Source organism: Culex pipiens, chromosome 1 (genome assembly GCF_016801865.2).
Source record: "Culex pipiens pallens isolate TS chromosome 1, TS_CPP_V2, whole genome shotgun sequence".
Taxonomy (NCBI): domain Eukaryota; kingdom Metazoa; phylum Arthropoda; class Insecta; order Diptera; family Culicidae; genus Culex; species Culex pipiens.
In genome coordinates this window covers 101,948,053-101,965,845 of record NC_068937.1, presented here as the reverse complement: position 1 = coordinate 101,965,845, position 17,793 = coordinate 101,948,053, and the positions used below count along the sequence as shown (strand labels likewise).

The following is a 17,793-nucleotide window of genomic DNA, read 5'->3' as shown; positions in this document are numbered from 1 at the left end:
CTACGTGTTAAGTTTTCGCGAAAAAACTGGATTTCCTCCTGATTTCTAGAACAAAGTACTGGATGTTATAGGCTCTTTTGAAAGAGCACACAATTTTGAATCAAACGGCATCAATAACTCGAAATCGATGAAAATGCATATGGGACATTTATGCGATCACGGGCAGTTTAGTACCCAATTAAAAGGAACAACTCGTCTCTTTGTATTCACAGTAAATTTGGTATTTAACGAAATTTTGATTGATTTCTGGTTCCTCAAGAAGATTTGTATGTTTTCCTTTTTACCTAAAACCAAAAGTTATGAGTTATTCATTAGTGGACCCCTTTCCTATAGTGGACCCTCAGAAGGTGTTTCGATGAAAAACTCAATGAAACTTCAATTTTGAGCGGTAATTTGTCTACAAATATTTTATTTGGCATGTTCAGCATCATTCAAAATAATGTTTAACTATCCTTTTCGTGTTTAACATAAGTGTTTTGAATTCGACATCTGAAATCAGCCATCAGCCATGGATCAACTATAGTCCACTTGGAACGAGCTGTCAAGTAGGACCTTTTCTGTCAAGAAGGCCGCGAAGTTAATTAAAAAAAATGAATTAAAAAATCATTTTAAATCCTTTGCGGTCGAACAAAGGGTCATTGTACTCAAAAAGATAAGCATTATCGTTGTGCACAATAACATCACAAATTTAAACTTCACTTTAGGACCCAATTGCATTTTTGTTTTTCAATCATGTACTGCCGTTCTACGCATAATTGTCCCATGTTCAAAAAAGTGCAACTGAGAAAAACGCGATTGAAATTTTTCGACCGATTTCTGTGTTTCTACGCATAATTGTCCCGTGGGTTCCTATTCGCCCTATGTGTCCCTAATCGCCCCAGTTAGCAGTTTATCATCCTTATTTGTGATTCTCTTGCTATACAACAGGTAAACAAGACATAATGCTTAGTAAAACTCATGATTCCGTGTAAGAAAATACTTGGTGGGACAATTATGTGTAGAAGTTCAACGATGGGACAAACAGACTTGGTGTTGTTTTTAATGAGTTTCCGAACAAAGTACCAGATTTTATGTGTTTTTCTTAAAGTACACATCAGACTAAACTTAAAAATGTCATAAAGTCAAAATCGTCCAAAACTGACATGGGACAATTATGCGTAGAACGGCAGTGTAGGCTTAGTGATTTTTCACGCTCGAAAATTGCAAATTTCACGGGGACCTCAATTTCAAAACACCAAATTTCACGCAAATTTCGCGGAACTTGAAAAATGTTAAAATAACTCTGAAAATCCTATGTTTAAATCACAGAAACAACTTTTTATGCTTCATTATCAAGTTCATTATGTATTATTTTTAATAACTAAAAAAAAATTTACACTAAATTTGAATGCGACACAAAAAAAAATCTCATAATTTTCAAAAAAATCCTCCCGGTTTATGGATGGGCTCTATATATATTTTGAAACAAAACTGCTTTTTAATATTCGACTAATAATGCTAAAATGTTTTCGCTAATTTGCTTCTGTTATATCATTTTACATTTTATTGAATTTCATATCAAAGCAAGATTTAACAATCTTGTCCAGTCAAAATGAGTAAAATAAATTGAATTTTCTGCGACATTTAGCCCATTAAACATATTTTTTAAGGGTTTTAGCTCACTTTTTAACAATTTGCAATTATAATATAATTTTTAACAATATCGAAATTTTTATTGCAAATGAGAAAAGAAAACAAAAAAGGAGGAATCATCCACCCAATTAAATAAATATTGTTAAAATTAAACAGGCCAAGAACATTTTTTATATGTTTTTAAAATGTGATTCAAAAGATAAAAAATACTCTTCATTTTATTTTGAATAAAACAAAGCTTAATTGATTTAATTTCTTTCAACACTATACCTTTAAAATAAAATAGCAGTAAAAATTTTAATATAGCTAATAAAAATATTACTAAATTTAGTTAGTTTCTAAAAAGACTCAACAATCTGAACATTTCATCAAATGGTTCATATCAACTTGGCTTACATATATATTCAAGCTTTTTAATTGAAATCTAATAAAATTTAAATATTTATTAAGTTGTTATTTAAAAAAAAAATTATTTAAGTAAATTGATAAATTTCACGAACTTCACGCCGTCCACGAAATCGTCAAAAATCACTCACCCTATATTGGTAATTAAACCAGGGTATTCACTCGCTTAATTCTACAGTAGTTCATAAGATTATTTCTATTCCTTTTAGAGTTTGATAAATGATTTTGAAAAAAATCGTTACATTTTCACACAAACATAGAATTTCACTGGATTTCACGGAAAAAAAACAAATTTCGCGGATTTCACGCTGTCCGCGAAATCGTGAAATTTCACTTATCCTAATCATGAGTATAAAATTGAAAAAATGTAGAAAAATAACTGTTGCTATGTTAAAAGTACCAAAGTTGATTAAAATGTAAGCATTTACAATGATTCAATACTATTGTTTATTGTACATGAAACATCATAATTGTTTTTTGAAATGATTTTTTACAGTAATAAATCTATAACAAAACCTTATTTATGAAAATTAAAACGTGTTGTTTTATCAGCATCTGTAAACGAACCGTCAGTGGAGGTGAGATTGGGTTAAAGTGATTTTTTGCGGATTTTATCATTTCTCAGGTTCTTCTCAATGAAACTAAATTCTGTTGAAAGGGTTGTGCAGGGGACATCTTAAGATGTGTTTGGCCAAAAATTACCCCCCCCCCCCCTCCTTCAAAATTGGTCCGAAAAATCAGGGGGCAAAAAAATATTTTTTTCAAAAAAATATCAAAATTTCAATGGAAATAGAAGTTTAATCAACTGAGAACAATCTAAAATTCCCTTTTCTGCATTGATAATAATATTTAACATGTTTGGACTCGTTTAAAAATATTTTGAACTTTTGGAAATCAATGATTGCAAAACAACTGGACAGGTGTATGATGCATTTTAAAACACTTTTTTCATTCAAATGTTGACACCGTGGCCTGTAATTTCAATTTTTAACTATTTTTATTTTTTTGCACCCCCTCCCCCCCCCTCCCCCTCGACTTTGATCAGAGTCGAGGGACATAAACATCAAAAAATATTTGGAACGGCCTCACCCGAAAAGTACCCAAATGTTTGAAATCTCTATAGCAAAACATTTGAAAAACATGCAAAAAAAATTAAAAAATGACTGTAAAAACATGAAAAAACTACATAGACAAAAGGTAATGATAGGAGGTGGTAGAATAAGCCAAATACTACCAAAACCAAACATAAACTAAACATGATAAATGCAAATTAAAATACAAACAAGAAAAACATAACACAAGAGAAGTAATGTTTTTCGTAGAACAAAAGTTGTTCGAAATGAAAAAAAATAATTAGGGCAGTAGAGGGTTAAATTAATCCTGGCTCGACGATATACGGCTTGTGGTTCCAGAGATATCGTAATTTAAAAATTGAGGTTTTCAACGTTTTTATTTGCGAAAAATGCGATATTTTGGTTTGGTGTGAGGGGGTGTACATGCTTCGAGAGTCTTGCTAGAATTGATAGTATCGATAGCCCCACCAAGTTTGAGCTAGATGAAAATGTTGATTTCTTATTTGCATGTTTGTGCACGATTGAGATGGAATGACCCATATTCACCAAAACGACTTAGAAGAATACTGGAAGGCGACGGATATATCGGATTAAAGTGGCAATCGAAGCATAATTTTCAAATTAATTTTATTTCCTCACATTTTTCACTTCAATGTACTTGATGTTTTTGATCACCTTAAACGTTAAAAACTTAGTTTCATCATTATCATTTCATTACTTGTTTCTCGGTCTCAATTGTCTGGTGCACCACTTTTGCCACCCACCATCATACTCTGCTCATTTTTTTTCGCCCCACTAATGCTGCTGCTTGCTTGCAAATTTGGATGTGTTTGTGTGTGAATGTCCCGTTTAAAATGTCCTCTCGTTTCAAGCTTATTATTTGTGGAGTGCCCTCAACTGTTCTTTCTAATCCTCACTTCTCATCTGATACATTCATCACAGATTCAGCGCTTATTTCTTCCTTTTTGTAATGTTTGCCCACTCGATCGTTTCCTTCCAAATAGGAAAACCTCCGCGGGTGCATCTTCACACAATTCACAAATCTACCAACGATGACTTTCTCTAAGCTTATCGCCTTCTTACCAACCTACAGATTCAATTATACACAAAAATATATTTTACACAGTATTTGTTTTTTTTATTACTTGCTTTCTTTCATCAATGTGTCTGTTTGTTTTTTTCTTTCCTTACAATTTATTGTTTTGTGTTTGCTCTCTTATTTCATTGTTTTGGGGTTCTGCTTGTCTCATTCTGTGTGTGTGTGTGTGTTCGGGGGGTCATTTTGGTAATGCATCTACGGTTCCGGGTTTTTTTTTTTTGTGCGGTGAAGGGGGAGCGGACTGTTTGCCAAATTCTCTTTCTCAAAATTAAAAGGTGTGAACAAATAAATGCAGGACACAGCCGAAATAAAGGGGAGAGGCGGAAATCGAGTACGCGTTGGTGGGATTGTATCGTAGCGCTTGGAGATTAAGTTTTCTTGATTTTTTTTGGCATAGTCTAGTTTACGATCAAGAGAGACGCAAAGGGAAGGAACGAAAGGAGAAACCAATGAGAGGGAAGGGGTGAAATTAAAGGAAAGTCAACCAAAGAGCGAAAGAAGAGAAAGAGTTCGCGAGTTTAGGTTTTCAACGTTCTGTTTTTATTGTTACGGTATTTTTGAAATAGTTATTCATAGAGTTATAATCACATATGAAGCTACTAAATTTATTTTTTGTAGTTTTTTTTCTTTATCAGTTTTAGCCGTTTTTTATATCAATTCTTACATTTGTTTTGTTGTGTTGTTTGTCTCAACGTTTTACTTTTGCTTAACTTATACGTTCTTTTTGCCATACTTCTCACCATTGTCTCGGTCACTCATCAAGCTTCTTCCTCTTTTTTTGTTATGTTTTGTTCGTTGATTTTCCCTTCTTCTTCTTCTTCACCTTCATTTTCCTTTTATAAAACAGGTAGGGCTGGTGGCTAAAACAAATAATTATAACCTAACGATAACTTACTTTGTTGATTTCTTTTTTTCCTTTTCTTTTTTTTTTTCGCTTGTGTGTGATTTTCATTTTCCCTAACCTAATCTTACTTCTCGTTTTGTTTTTCGCGAATCGAACACCTATTTGGGATCAAGAGTCAAGAGTGAATTTTGGGGGGACATAGTTATTTCGGGGGGTTCAAAAACCGTCAACAAGAACAGAAAATAAACGAGGCAAGTGTTGGTGTGATTTTTTTTCTCTCCTTCTCTGTCTCTCTCTTGATAATTTAGAAGTGAGTAATCCTCTATGTTTTAGCCGATCGACTTTTCTTGGTATTTTTTTGTAATTGGTTGAGACTTAGTTCATGCATTCTCTTTGTCAAATGAAGCAATTTTGCATCATTAGTTTTTCCATACAAGTGTTAATACAATTTGGACAGTACAGAGTGGAAAAGGCAGAGCCAAAGAGGAAGGAAAAAACATTCCAACCTCTTCGGCGGCAAAGTTACGGCAGTGGATCGCTCGACACACTTGCTCTTCAATAGCGTGTGTGCGTGTCCCATTAGCCTAGTAACAGATGAAGCCTTTGTGATTCTATAAATAGAATCGCAAGTCCGCAATAGATCTAATTCCTGGTCGCAGTGGAAAGTGGCATCGAACAAAAAAAAATGGGCTTAAGATGCATTTTTAAATTTAAATATGAATTTAAAAAATAACGAAAAATTAGTTTCAAAAGCGTAATAGGAAATCGGATTTTTACAGTTATATTCTTTTATAAAAAAAAAACATTTATTTGATTTTGTTTGCCGAAGACACCAAATCGATCAGAAAATTACTTTGCAAGATACATATTTTCGAATATTGACATGCCTATTTGGTACGACCAGCCGGCACAATTGTATGGATACTTGTATGAACAAACTATTGACGAAAATTGACTTCTTATGACATACTAAAAATGTCGGAAAAATTGCAAAATTCTAAACAATTACTCAACTTTTGGAAACAATTTCGACTTTTAAAACTAAACTTTTTACAAAAAAAAAAAAAAAAAAAACTTGCGTGTATTTGTTGTTAGAAACGGAACAGAAAACAGGTTAATAAAAATTAAAAATTATCGCGCGTGAGCTTTTCCTCAAATCGCTTGCGCGCGCACTTTAGTGATAGATTTGCTTCGTAAAATTTCGATAGTTTTGTCCGTCCGCAGCCCGGTCGGGCTACCCAAAGAAACTCAAATGGATTGTGTTTTGCCAAAGTAGTTTCGCATCTTCCGTGTGTGTGTGTTTGTGTGATTTCCTTCTCGCGTACCTTTTTTTTGCTTTGTTTGCTGCTTTCTCGCCTTTATTATTACATTATATTAGCTAACATATATAGACAAAAATATCACATTGTATAAATTAATTTAATTTATTTGAATTAAAATGATTTCACTTCCCTCCCGGAGCCCGGAGGGCGGCGGCGGCCGGATCTGATGTTTGGCGAGCGCGAGCGCGCGCGCACCCCCTTCCAGGGTGGGAGGAAAATGTTTTGATTTGAGAAGAAAACTCGGCGGAGAAAACCCTTTTACGCTGTCGCTAGATGTCTGTTGGTCGTCACTGTGTGTGTGTGTGTCTCTTTTTTTGTTCAACCTGTCCTATCTAAGTGAGGCGGCTTAAACCACCCTTTTCTGACCGAGTGAGGAAAATGTTTTTTTTAACAAATTACCAAAATTGAAAAATTGTGTGTTTGTTTTAAACGAAAAAAACTGCGTGTGACTGCCGAAGGTGATAATTTCCACTTGCGATGCTCATTCCATTGTTTCAGTGTGTGTCGGTGTCTGCGTGTGTGTGTTTGTTACTCTCATACGAATATTATCGATATACATTATGCACTACTACTAAGAGAATCCTACTAACGAGAGACTATCTTGAAACTAGATTTTCTAAGCAAACAACTGCTCATTTGTTTCGCTTCATCGGACGCGACGACATCCCCCGCTCCCTCCCATCCTCTACTGCAGACAGATGCCGTTGCCGTTACTACTGTCGATCGCCGCGGCAGCATTTCGACGCTGACCCTGACTTTGCTGCTGCTGCTGATACTGCTGGGAATGATGATTGTTACCGACGCCTCCACGACCGCCGCTAGTGAGAAACTGCTTCAACTGACCGCCGCCAACTTCCGCCGAACTGGCAGCACCGCTGCCCGTCCCGTTCCCGTTCTGCATTTCCAGCTGCTGGCGCAGCTGCGAGTAGTTGTTCAGATTAAGGTTCAGATTGCGGCCGATGGTGGCGACCGTGACGGCGTCCGCGACCGCCGCGGCAACTGCATTAGCCAAACCAGCAGCTATTTTCGTCACCGCCGCCGGCGTCGCCGTCGAGCTTTTCCCGGTCCCACCCTTTTTCAGCGGCGGCCCGTCGGCGGTTCGAGAGCTTGCCGCCGCAGGACTGGCGGTGAGATGATTGATCAGAAGCGAAGAAGAGGATGACGAGGACGAAGAAGTGGCCACAATGTGGTGATTGTGGTGGTGGTGGTGATGGTGGCCCTTGCGTCCCGTCGGTTGCTGCAGCAGCAGCTGCGTCGTGATGGGCGATGACCCCGCAGAACCGGCGGACGTCGCTGGCAGCTGGTACAGGGAGGTCGTCGTCGTCGAACTCGATGACGCGCTTGATGATGAGTGTTGTGGTGGTGGTGGTGATGATGATGTGATAATTGTAGTAGCATTATTATTAGTAGTAGTAGCTGTTGTAGTTGTAGTTGTTGTTGGTGGTGACGGCGACGTTGACATCACGGACTGGACGACGGATGTCAACATCTTATTTCAGCTCATCTTGACCCGCTTGCGGGGCGGACCGATCGGTGGTATCTGCTGGGTGGCTAGGGCGCGAAATGCTTCGTTTATCAGGTGCGGGTGCGTCGTCACCATGTTCTTCCAGCCGACGGTTTCCATCACATCGGTCGCATGACTGCTGAGAGGGGAAAAAAGAACGGGAAAAGAGAAGATTATACAAAAGCGGTTAGCGGGTGGGGGGTTCAAAAGCGTGGCAGGGGGATCTCGGATAGTGGTGACCCATGGAAAATGCAAACATTAGGCAATAGCAGTTGAGACACGGGATTTTTATCAGTTGCGTCGAATCGTCGCTGCGGTAAACTCGACGTAGTAGGCCTTGCCGCTTAAAAGTCCGTGTTGTATGAAAAAGATTTCTTAAACATTCTGTTTTCTCCAAAGCAACTTGCATGCAGGTTTTGTAATAGAGAATGCAAGGGTCCTGATTTTCGGATGATCAATCACTCATTGCCGATAAAATCGAGCGAATCGTCAGGCCGCATCCAATCGTGAGCAATCACGATTTGCAAGCAGCCACCGATTTAGTCGATCGTTACTAACAGGGTTACCAGGTCAAAATTTGAAAAATCTGGCAAGGGATTGAATAAAAATCTGGAAAAAAAATTAACAGTTCTGAATGGGGAAGGAGGGAGGAAATAAATCATTTCAAAAGTTTGTAGAATTCAAATGGTTTGACTGATTTTATGGCCTCAAAAATGTTGAAGAAACACACAATCTATTTATTATTTTTATTTAGAACTCCCACTCACAAGCTATAGTAACGGTCGCTGTACTTTCTGATATTTTGGTGCAGAAATCATCAAATGACAGTTTTTTTTCTATCACTCAATTACTGCCGTTCTACGCATAATTGTCCTATGCCATTTTTGGAGGATTTTGACTTTTTGACATTTTCAAGTTTAGTTCGTCGTATACTTTAAGGAAAAAAACACATAAAATTCGGAAACTCATCAACATCAACACCAAATCTGTTTCATCGTTACACTTCTACGCATAATAGTCCCACCAAGTATTTTCTCTCATAGAATCATTGGTTTAACGAAGCATTGTGTCGTGTATTCTTATTGTATTGCAAGAAGATCATAAATAAGAGTGATAAACTACTAACTGGGACGATTAGGGACACACAGGGCGGATAGGAACACACGGGACAATTATGCGTAGAAACACAAAAATCGGTCGAAAATTTTCAAAGGCGTTTTTCTCAGTTGCTCTTTTTTGAACATGGGACAATTATGCGTAGAACGGCAGTTTACAACAGCGGAATTACTTCACTAAACTTCGTATTTTTCAGTAGGGACTCATGGGATCCCAGGATAAATCGAATGAAACCGACACGGTCAAAATCGGTTCAACCAGTGCTGAGATAATCGCGGTGCACTTCGCATTTCGGTGCATAGACCCACATCCCTACATACATATATACATAGGAAAACAATCGTGGCAATATTACATGTAGGAAGGGGTTCATCTTTTATGTCAGAAAAATGTGTAAATTTACTTCTGATAATGTGTAATTATACCACTTTCCTGGTGTTAGTTACTCTTCAGTCTAAAGTGTGGTAAAATTACATCATAAAAGTGGTAATATTCAACCTTCCAATTTTACACCATTTTTACTGTGTACATTTGCTCAGAATTTGATTTGAGTCGATATGTATATGTGATTCTGCGAAGCCAAATTAAAAAGTTTGTTATTTTATAGCCTTTTCTCATTGCGTTGCTTAAAACAAAATATGTTTGTAAATTCTTAGAACGTAGCTGGCGGTAAAAGCATTTAAGAGCGAGTTTTTCACCAATGTGTAACAGGTCGTATCGAGGTGCTCCGATTTGGATGAAACTTTCAGCGTTTGTTTGTCTATACATGAGATGAACTTATGCCAAATATGAGCCCTCTAAGACAAAGGGAAGTGGGGTAAAACGGGCTTTGAAGTTTGAGGTCGAAAAAACATAAAAAATCTTAAAATTGCTCGCATTTTCGTAAAACTTCATCAATTCCAACTCTCTTAGATGCATTCGAAAGGTCTTTTGAAGCACTTCAAAATGTGCCATAGACATCCAGGATTGGTTTAAATTTTTCTCATAGCTTTTGCAAATTTCTGTCAAAAATTGATTTTTTTAAAACCTTGATATCTTTTTGCAACAGCCTCCAACACCCATACTCCTATAGGTCAAAAGATAGGTAATTTCATGCACTATACTGCCGTTCTACGCATAATTGTCCCATGTCAGTTTTTGACGATTTTGACTTTATACCATTTTTAAGTTTAGTCTGATGTGTACTTTAAGAAAAACACATAAAATCTGGTACTTTGTTCGGAAACTCATCAAAAACAACACCAAGTCTGTTTGTCCCATCGTTGAACTTCTACGCATAATTGTCCCACCAAGTATTTCCTTACACGGAATCATTCGTTATACTAAGCATTATGCCTTGTTTACCTGTTGTATAGCAAGAGGATCACAAATAAGGGTGATAAACTGCTAACTGGGGCGATTAGGGACACATAGGGCGAATAGGAACCCACGGGACAATTATGCGTAGAAACACAGAAATCGGTCGAAAAATTTCAATCGCGTTTTTCTCAGTTGCACTTTTTTGAACATGGGACAATTATGCGTAGAACGGCAGTATAAGCCTATGGTATTAACTTTTTGGCCAATCGCAGTTTTTTCATAGTTTTTTGATTTTTCTAGAACAAACATTTAACAACGTTAGTTTTTGCCCTGTAGGCCAAGAAGACGGCACTTTTTGGTCTCAATTTTGTCATATTCGGAATCCTCGGACAATTTCACGTAAGTTAGAAGTATTGGAGTTGTAAATTTGATTGGAAAAATTGCCATTTAGAATGAATTGAAATATTTTTTAACAATTTGTTGGATTAGGGGTTAAAACAGGTTATCGCCTACTTGATACAGCATTTGACATATTGATCATAGGGTAAATAAGATATATTTCTTTTTTCAAAAATGTTTTATTTAATTATTTTTTAAATCAAAATTACAACTCCAATACTTCTAACTTACGTGAAATTGTCCGAGGATTCCGAATATGACAAAAAATTTAGACCAAAAAGTGCCGTCTCCTTGGCCTACAGGGCAAAAACTAACGTTGTAAAATGTTTGATACAGAAAAACCGAAAAACTGCAATTGACCAAAAAGTTATTTCCGTAGGCTTATACTGCCCCTGATCGCATAAATGTCCCATATGCATTTTCATCGATTTCGAGTTATTGATGCAGTTTGATTCAAAATGGTGTGCTCTTTCAAAAGAGCCTATAACATCCAGTACTTTGTTCTAGAAATCAGGAGGAAATCCAGTTTTTTTGTGAAAACTTAACACGTAGCCTTATGTATGGGACAAACTTTAAATGCGTTTTTCTCAGCTTGCTGTTTTTGCATATGGGACATTTATGCGAACATGGGCAGTATAGTCCATGAAATTACCTATCTTTTTACCTATAGGAGTATGGGTGTTGGAGGCTGTTGCAAAAAAATATTAAGGTTTTAAAAAAATCAATTTTTGACAGTAATTTGCAAAAGCTAAGAGAAAAGTTAAACCAATCCTGGATGTCTATGGCACATTTTGAAGTGCTTCAAAAGACCATTCGAATGCATCTTAGAGAGTTGGAATTGATGAAGTTTTACGGAAATGCGAGCAATTTTAAGATTTTTTATGTTTTTTCGCCCTCAAACTTCAAAGCCCGTTTTACCCCACTTCCATTTGTCTTAGAGGGCTCATATTTGGCATGAGTTCATCTCATGTATAGACAAACAAACGCTGAAAGTTTCATCCAAATCGGAGCACCTCGATACGACCTCTAGAACAAACCGAGCAATATTTACAAATACTGCCTCTTAAAATGTTTGGAGTATTTACATTGAGAATTTGTTGCGTTCCAATCGGGGTTTAAGCCAGCGACCTTTGGATTGTTAGTCTGTGGCGCGGTCTGATTGATCCACACAGGCGGATGATTTTTACATATTTTAATTCTTTTTGGAAGCACAACCCTTTAATTGGTTTCCAAGGTGCAATTGGTTCTGAGGACCTTCTAGAGGATGATTCCTGATTAAAATCATATTTTAAGCTAAAGGTCCTCCTTCGAAGACGGATTAAGGCGACATGTTTGCATTTTTCCAAGAGGAGGCACATCAAAGCGGGCAAGACAAGTAAAGGGCGAATCACACCGAAATGCAACTTACGTGTTGATGAAGTCTATCGTCTGCGCCTTGAGCTGGTCCGCGCTGTGCAGGTCGGCCAGTATCAGCGTCTCGGCGGCCGTCTCCACCGACAGGTTAACACAGAGCGCTTCTTCGCACATGACCTTGAGCTTCTCGAGGGCGTACTTGTCCGCCGCCGCCAGCAGGTCGTCCGCCATCTTGTCCAGGTTGGGCGCCTTCCCGGTGTAGATAAACCGGAGCATCTCCTTTAATACTTCGTGATCGACGTCGGTGATGGCGACGCGGTTCTGCTTGCGCTCCTCCATCTCGTGCTCGAACATGGCCGCAAACACCGGACTGCGCGCTGTTTTTTTTTTAGAGGGGAAGAGTTCAAAGAGATTAGTGGAATGACCGTGACTCGATTGGGCCTTACCAGCTAGGATTGCTTTGTGTGCTTGGAACTCCCGTCCGCCGACCGCCAGCGTCACGTCGCTGAACTTTTCGTTGTCGAACAGGATCCCCAGGTCCTCTGATAGTTTACATTCTGGCACTTTGAATTGTATGATGTTACTCTGACCGGAGATGTTGACGCTGTCCGCGACTACACTGACCTGTGTAGGAAAAGAAGAAACAATTTGAATTAGAATCAAACCCCACATTCCAAAAGTGGCAATTCGACACCCACCTCGCAGAATATCGTGAGTTTGTCCTCGGGCAGCAGCCCGTTCGCCTCGTCCAGCAGAAAGTCCCGCCGGATGAACTTCTTGAAGCCCCAGTCCTTGCCCTGCACGAACCGGTACGCCCGCTGGGATTCCATCGCTTTCGTTTCCTCCCGTTTCGCGTTCAGGATCGAGAATTTGAACTTTGCCCGCACCTCGGATTTGTTGCAGGACACGAGCAGCAGGTAGAGCGAGAGGTAGTCTTTGCTTTCCTCGTCCAGGCCCTTTGGATTCACGCGCAAACACCTGGCGGAGGGAGGGGAGATGGAGAGAGTGGAAAATTTATGTCAATTAGAGATTTGCTTTTTTCAAGTTTTCTTTACTTTTAGAATTTGAGTGACTAGCAAATTGAGTGCTCAATTGAATTTGTTTTTCAAGAAAGCATCCTGAATTATTATAGAACGATCACTCCCAAACTCCTTCTTACTAACTACTTAGTATAAAAGTTTATATAACTCTGGAAATTCTAAATAAAACTTATCTAAACTTAATTTTGCAAACTTTTAATTTATCAAAATGTCGATATATTACCGTAGAGTTGCCAAATAAACATTTTGGAGTGGATATAATACCGTTTTGGAGGTTTTTGTATCGATAGAATTGATTTTTCGTTGGAATTTCGTACCAACCCGGAATTTCGTCGTCGGAAAATCCACCGGTATCCGAACCGGTCCATGATTCACAAGTCAACCTAAGTGCCATTGGAAAGGGCATAACATTTCCGATCTTTTGATACCCAAACATCTATGTTTTCTATAAAACCCACGTTTTTAAATACCTGGGCAAAAAGTAAGAAACGTGGTTTTATATAGAAAACCTAGATGTTTGGGATGCCGGGTGATTTTCCGACGACGTTATTCCGGTTTGGTACGAAATTCCAACGAAAAATCAATTCTATTGATTCAAAAACCCCCAAAACGATATTATATCCACTCCAAAATGTTTATTAAGCAATTCTATGGTAATATATTGACATTGAGATAAATTAAAAGTTGGCAAAATTAAGTTTAGATACGTATTATATAGAATTTCCAGAGTTATATAAACATTCATACTAAGTAGTTAATAAACTTTATATTCAAACCAAATTATTTTTTTAATCAGTCAAGGCTGCCTATTTGGATTTGGGACACTGGATTGATGGTGATTTGTCAACAAATAACTGTTTTTATGCTAATTTTTCGAAAGGTTTGCCGGTAGCAGGAACAAGTTTAAATGGGATTTAAAAAGTTATTTTTCACATATGGGTAAGTGCACATCAGGGAAAAAGAACAATAGATTCATAGCTTTGCATCGCTCTGTAAACTAATTCTTTTCTCTCTCAATGGTTTCATCGCTGCTGCTTTCCATTTATCTATTTGAGCCAAATCAAGAAAATTGCTTTGAAACAGGATTGGAAAAATCATCAAAATTATAATAATGAATGATCAATGATTCCTTCAGTTGCTGATTTTTTTTTCTATTTATCCTAATATTTTTGGTATCGTCAACAAATAACTGTGTTTCTAGAACTTTTTAAGGTATCCCTGTTCCATTTCTGAACTCGACAGATTACTTGCTTTCGTCCTATCTTTCATCTGCAACACACATAGCTTCTGTTATTAACGCTATTTTCCTTGAAGGTGCTCTCCCGTTTAACCTTTATACCGCAGATGAATAAATATATAAAACTAAGGTTATTTAAACAATTAAAATCTTTTATATCTTTAAATGAATTAATTTTGGACAAAAACAAACAACTTCCAAGGTTGACGTGTACCTTTTAGGATTGGGGAAACAAAACGCCATTTTCAGAGAAAACAATAATTGAGAGTTGCTTTCTAACTTTTATTCAAGCTATTAATAATTTAAAAATCATCAAGAAAGGCTATAATTTACCCTACATAATAGTTTGTTTTGCAGATATGTTTAAATATTTATAGTTATAAGTAACCAAAATCAGGCAACAAAAAAATATAGTTAAGTATATGCTTTTAAAAATTTGTTTGATTCATTTAAAATTTTATAAATTCAGGCTTCTTTTTTTTCTTAGAAATGTTTTTATTATTGGAATCACTGTCCAGACTCGATTAACCGAAGTTCGATTACCTGAAATTTTTTAAGCTACTTCTGATAACGAACAAAATACAGTCCAGACTCGATTTTTCTAAGCCTCGATTATCCGAAGTTTCGATTATCCAAGGGTTTGTTTGGGACTAAGGATACCTAATCGAATTAAAAAATTGTTTTCGCATTTTTTTTTATTTTACAATTTTAAACATTTAATTCGAATTCTGTGACCCCATTTTAGTCAAATTTGAGTTGTTGATTGCTTTTTAGCATATCAAATACACTTTTTCAGTATTTCAACCCCACCATTTTGGCCGCCATCCTGGATTCCAAAATTCTAAATAACTTTAGAGCAGGCGTGCCCAACCTTTTTGGCTAAGAGTTCACAGTTTTGAACGTCAAAATAACAATACTCAATTTTATCATGATTTATTTGATGAAATCGGTTCTCAGACGACCCGGTTGCATAACTTTGCCAAAATTTTGAAAAAAAAATATTTATGCAAGTCGTTTTCATCAACATTTTACGAACAAAATAAATCCGGCCCGCGGGCCAGACATGTTTTTCACTTAAAACTTACATAAAAACGAATTGCAAAAATATGTTTTTAAACTTTTGTCAAAGTTATGTTCACTGGCCATCTGAGAATCGATTCCGTCAGATAAACCATGAAAAAAATAAGTTTTTTTTTAAGACCAAAAATGTGGAAATTGAGCCAAAAAGGTTGGGCAGGCCTGCTTTGGAGCATGTTTGGTGTCATATCCAAGCTTAACAATTTAAAAAACGTTACTTAATCCACCTTTAGGTGGTTGGCGCCTTCCTCATATTCATAAAGTCAATACATTCAGTAAAAATAGCAACATTCCCCCTTAACATGTTCAACAAATCAACTTTATTACTCATTTCTTTTGATATGGTTCGCAGACCATCAATATTTCTGGCTCATCGGCAAGGTCTGATAAAAAAACCTATCCAACGATAGTTCGCATGGAGGATTCAGACAATATTTTTATCACAATATCTGAAATCAAACCTCTAAAAAGTGTATAAATTACACTTAAGTGCCAATAACTTTTAATAGGGTTGTCAGATCCTTGATGTTTTAGGCTCATTTGAAAGGTCTTTCGATTATCTAACTAACGATGGGTCGCATGATACATCACATCATTTTTCGCATGATACATCACATCATTTTTACTGAAATATGGAGCCTAACATTTCAAAAGGGCACATAACTTTTGTAAACAATAGTGTATCCCTTTCACTCGAATGACAGTTTACATAAGGTGTGAAAGGGACACACTCTTGTCTAAAAAAGTTATGTGCCCTAATGAAATGGCAAGCACGATATCTGAGATCCGGCCTCCAAAAGGTGTATAAATAACACTTAAGTGCCAATAACTTTTGATAGGATTGTCAGATCCTTGATGTTTTAGGCTCATTTGAAAGGTCTTTCGATTATCTGACTAACGATGGGTCGCATGATACATCACATCATTTTTCGCATGATACATCACATCATTTTTACTGAAATATCTGAGATCCGGCCTCCAAAAGGTGTATAAATAACACTTAAGTGCCAATAACTTTTGATAGAATTGTCAGATCCTTGATGTTTTAGGCTCATTTGAAAGGTCTTTCGATTATCTAACTAACGATGGGTCGCATGATACATCACATCATTTTTCGCATGATACATCACATCATTTTTACTGAAATATCTGAGATCCGGCCTCCAAAAGGTGTATAAATAACACTTAAGTGCCAATAACTTTTGATAGGATTGTCAGATCCTTGATGTTTTAGGCTCATTTGAAAGGTCTTTCGATTATCTAACTAACGATGGGTCGCATGATGGACCCGGACATCATTTTTACTGAAATATCTGAGATCCGGCCTCCAAAAAGTGTATAAATAACACTTAAGTGTCAATAACTTTTGATAGGATTGTCAGATCCTTGATGTTTTAGGCTCATTTGAAAGGTCTTGCGATTATCTAACTAACGATGGGTGTCATGATGGACCCGGACATCATTTTCATTGAAATATCTGAGATCCGGCCTCCAAAAAGTGTATAAATAACACTTAAGTGCTAATAACTTTTGATAGGGTTATCAGATCTTCAATGTTTTCGGCTCATTGGAAAGGTCTTTTTAATACCTTTCTGAAAATGTATAACATGACAGGGTTTCTTACAAAAACCACCCTTTTTACAATCTTCCGGACATACGCCAAAATCGTTTTTTCAGCATAACTTTTGAAGTACTTTACTAAACTTCATAATTTTCAATAGGGACTTATGGGACCCCAAGACGAATCGAATGAGACCAAAACGATCCAAATCGGTTAAGCCAGTGCTGAGATAATCGAGTGCATATTTTTTGGTGCACAGACCCACATCCCTACACACACACAGAGACATTTGCTCAGAATTTGATTCTGAGTCGATAGGTATATGTGAAGGTGGGTCTACGAGGTCAAATTAAGAAGTTCATTTTTCGAGTGATTTTATAGCCTTTCCTCAGTAAGGTGAGGAAGGCAAAAAGACAACGAAATAAATAATCTTGTTTCGATTATCCGAAGATTCGATTATCCGAAGTGAAATTTTTCCGAGGCCTTCGGATAATCAAGTGTGAACTGTAAAATCTTTCGGGTTTTATTCAAATTTTCTAATTTTCTTACATAAAAATCAAGTTCAGCGACTCCGTATTACTAACATTTTTTAGGTTCAAATTTCCAAATCACTTTTGAGCTCAACGACTCTAAATACAACGAGTTTTGTTTTTTTTTTTGCTTTCGTGATTGGATTATCCAAATTAAAATTTATCGAGGACTTAGGGATTTCTGTGAATTTATTTTGCATTGTTTTTTTGTTGCCTGAGCACTTATCAGCAGCCGATAAAATCTGATAAATTCCGTTGTGTATCAACTTGCTTTTGATATCGTTCTGGCAAAAAGAATCGGC

At 36.9% G+C, this 17,793-nt stretch overlaps 2 protein-coding genes across 5 annotated transcripts in view; both read right to left on the bottom strand.

The window, feature by feature from the left end:
• Positions 1 to 7,060: 7,060 nt before the first annotated feature.
• Positions 7,061 to 7,837, bottom strand: LOC120426260 (uncharacterized). Its single transcript, XM_039590996.1, has one exon. The coding sequence runs from the start codon at positions 7,835 to 7,837 to the stop codon at positions 7,061 to 7,063; it is 777 nt and encodes a 258-aa protein (XP_039446930.1).
• LOC120426255 (protein roadkill) overlaps positions 7,738 to 17,793 on the bottom strand; it is a 101,062-nt gene continuing 91,006 nt past the window's right edge. For 3 of the 4 annotated variants that reach the window (XM_039590994.1, XM_039590993.2, XM_039590992.2), the window contains exons 4-7: positions 12,745 to 13,024; positions 12,493 to 12,670; positions 12,102 to 12,423; positions 7,738 to 8,018 (exon numbers count right to left, since the gene is read on the bottom strand). In XM_039590994.1, the coding sequence (XP_039446928.1) occupies positions 7,871 to 8,018; positions 12,102 to 12,423; positions 12,493 to 12,670; positions 12,745 to 13,024 (928 nt within the window). In that variant the 3' untranslated portion in view covers positions 7,738 to 7,870. The remainder of the gene's footprint in view (positions 8,019 to 12,101; positions 12,424 to 12,492; positions 12,671 to 12,744; positions 13,025 to 17,793) is intronic. The other variant, XM_039590991.2, reaches the window with a different exon arrangement.